This window comes from Olea europaea, chromosome 2 (assembly GCF_002742605.1).
Source record: "Olea europaea var. sylvestris chromosome 2, O_europaea_v1, whole genome shotgun sequence".
NCBI classification, from domain to species: domain Eukaryota; kingdom Viridiplantae; phylum Streptophyta; class Magnoliopsida; order Lamiales; family Oleaceae; genus Olea; species Olea europaea.
The window spans coordinates 1972087-1975496 of NC_036238.1; the positions used below are offsets into that span (position 1 = coordinate 1972087).

Below are 3410 nucleotides of genomic sequence, written 5' to 3' on the forward strand. Positions count from 1 at the left end.
CCATGTATTACCGATAAGCCGAAATTGGACGGCCTTGTTGTTCTGATAAAGAGAAGAATCTATGATTAGTTTTTCAAGAAATTTTCAAATGAACAATTTCAATGACAATGACACAAAGGGTATTAAATATATAGAATTGGGATAATGATAGAATAAAATGAAATAGAGCCACTTTAAGCTTTCCTTTGAAATGAGACATAGAGGGACCCACTACAAAGAGGTTGAAAACTAGCTTGCTATTCTAAAAATAAATTTGGGGACCAATTCTGCAATTTTTCTAAATATTTGACATAAAGCCCATGTTTGAGCTCCATGCAAGTTTTAATGCATTTTTCTTTTTCTTCTTTTTAACTACATATTTTTCAAGAAAATAATATTATATGTAAATTAAAAACATTTTTTAAAACCACATTTTCCAAATAATTATTATACCAAAACATATTTTGCCTTAAAACCTCATTAAAAGGAGCCCAAAGAAAGGCAAAATATTCAATAATGCTATTTAGCACCACTGGTATTAAAACATTGAATAATGCTATGCAACCCACTGAAATTACAACCGCAGTTTAGGTAGCACTTAATGATAAGCTACATAAAAGGTAATTAATTTAATTTTACCTTTATTTTAATGTTACATTAACACCACTTAGACTGCAATTGTAATCTCAGTAAAACTAAATAGCATTACTCTAAAACATCAGTCCATGGTGCACAATGTGACATTAAATAAGAGGTGCAATTAAATGACTCGCTTAATTGCACCTTTCATTGAGCTTATCATATCACGCCACCTCAATTGGTATTGTTGTACCACTTGTGTTGAACAGTATTATTTTAAAAGTCGTGTTATATGTACAATTTTTGTTGACAATATTGATTGATAATATCCTATTTGACGTCATCATATTTATCTATTTTAATAAAAAAAATTATATCAGAAGCTTGAATTTTGAAGACACATAGTAGTCAATAAGGATCGTGTTGCTCTACCAAATCTGTAAATGATTTGGTAGAGCAGCTCCACTCACATTTGGGGGTGAAAGTGGATTTTTTTTTGACATTTTTTTAATAATGGATCCCAATGGAGGACCCATTATTGTGAGAGGATCTGGTAGAGGAGCAAAATCCAGTCAATAAATATTGTCAAGAACGTTTGTAGACCTTAACTTTATTATTGCTCTAAAATATTAATATTCATAACAATCATCACCTACTCACAAGCACGAATTCATTAATGTCATGACGTCACTCCTGCAATGGCGAATCAGTAATTAATCGAAAAAACAAGCCCCTTTAAGCAACAAACTCACCACCAAACAAAAGAAACGGCTGGAAAATGAGAGGGTAAGAATAGATTCCGATGCACGAAAACCCCATCCATCTCCTTAGAGCTTAAGCTCAGCCGGAGACCCGACCCCACCCTACCCCAGGAACGGAGAGATTCAAGATTTGCTCAAATATCATATGACATATCTCCAAATGGAAGGATAGGAATCAAAAAGGCTGAGGACAGAGAGTGAGAGTGGCACAGTGAGTCACGGGGATGCAGGCAGATTAAAGGTTGGTATACATAAAGCAGAGACGCCCACACTCTTTCTCTCTGTATCTACTTATTTCTCTCTCTATATCTATACATGGCAATCGTAGCCACGGCCACGGCGAGGCTTTTCACAATTTCCGGCGCCACTGATTTATCACTTAAACCTAACTTCCCGTCACCACTCATCCGCCGCTTGTTCCCGTCAATCTCTGCTAGGAAACGGCAATTTCCGGCTGTTATTAGCTGCTTAATTTCAGGAGTGGATGGCGGAGGGGTCCCTGACGAGTTCGTGTTCACCAGGAAATCAGACTTCGGCCGCGAATTCTCTGTCATTGCGAATATGTTGAAGAGGATTGAGCCGTTGGACAATTCGATTATCTCTAAGGGGGTTTCGGACTCTGCTAAAGACTCCATGAAGCAGACTATCTCCACTATGCTGGGACTTTTACCGTCCGATCAATTTTCCGTTACCGTTAGGATTTCCAAACACCCCCTCGATCGCCTGATTGTTTCCTCCATCATCACCGGGTAATTATTACTATATAAGTTACCATCTCGGATAAGAACGTAAGCTGTTAAGGGTGACCGGACCATTTGTAAGCGTGTAGGCCGAGTTCATACAGTAATATTGCTGAATTGTGGACAATTCAATTGTTTTTGTGATTTATTGGTATCTTTGGTGAATTGTTTGTATTTGTCTAGGTATACTTTGTGGAACGCTGAGTACAGGATTTCTTTGATGAGGAATTTTGATATATCGCCTGACACTACAAGAATGTCGGAGTTTCCTGTAAACTATGGGGTTTCAGAGGTGAAGCAGGAGAGAGTATGCGAAGCTGGTGAAGGTGGTGATGGCGGTGGTGGTGGGGGTGGTGGTGTAGAAGATTTGGAGAAATTGAATATTCACAATTTAGGGGATTTGTCTCCAGAAGCAACAGGTCATATTCAGCAACTAGAATTGGAGTTGTCTACCCTCAAGCAGGTGAGGATTACATCTTTTGCATTTCCTTTTTGCTTAGAGAAGTTTGATCGAACAACATGACGTGCATCATTACACTTTCTGAAATAATTGATCATGAACCTACTGAGATTTTTTTTGTAAATTCTCTTAGTTCAATAAAGCTTCCTTGACTATTTGAAGTGTGAAGTTAGTTAAAGAGGAGGTGCATTGTGGAGCAACTAGCTGAGCGACCTTTATATCGTTACCAGTTAGATAAAAGCCATTTTGGTTTGTTTTCATCAACCTGTTAATTGGTGTCGACTGAATAATGAGTGATCAAAATAGTATTAAGTTGCTGAGAGTAACATTGACAGTTGTTCAGAAGAACTCTGGAGACTAACTACCCTGTTCAGACTGAGTTGTAACCTATACAGTTGATCAAATAGAAAAGATTGAGTTCATATGTAGCCAAGAATGTTGGTTGGCATAATACTGATCAGAATTATCTGCCACTGGTAATGTTGCTTATAAGCTCAAATAAACTTGGTATTATTGACATCATGCCAGAAAATCCGTGCCTATGTATTTTTCCTGGACATCGAAATCTGTAATTCACTTCTGATTTGGCCTTTTCAGTGGTGTGGCACTACATATGATCCTTAAAGTGGATTATGATTTATAAACTGAATGATATTTTGCTTGATTATTTATATAATGTCCTGATTGGCCTCTATTTTGTCTTCCAACTTCTTTTTTTCATTTACTTTATATTATTTATGCTTGGAAGCTTGTTCATTATGACCCATCTTTGATCTGCCTTGAAATTTAAGATGCACAAGATAAAAATCAAGTGGTCTTCCCAGAACCTAATTGGTTTATGACACCACTTTTTTTTTGGGGGGGGGGGGGGGGGGGGGGGGGTGTTTTTCT

The 3410-nt window shown here is 37.3% G+C and overlaps 1 protein-coding gene across 2 annotated transcripts in view; it reads left to right on the forward strand.

Annotated features, from left to right (window-relative positions):
• The first annotated feature begins 1448 nt into the window (after positions 1-1448).
• LOC111408552 overlaps positions 1449-3410 on the forward strand; it is a 3164-nt gene continuing 1202 nt past the window's right edge. For both annotated transcript variants that reach the window (XM_023038300.1, XM_023038303.1), the window contains exons 1-2: positions 1449-2068; positions 2243-2522. In XM_023038300.1, coding sequence (XP_022894068.1) covers positions 1635-2068; positions 2243-2522 — 714 coding nt within the window. In that variant the 5' untranslated portion in view covers positions 1449-1634. The remainder of the gene's footprint in view (positions 2069-2242; positions 2523-3410) is intronic.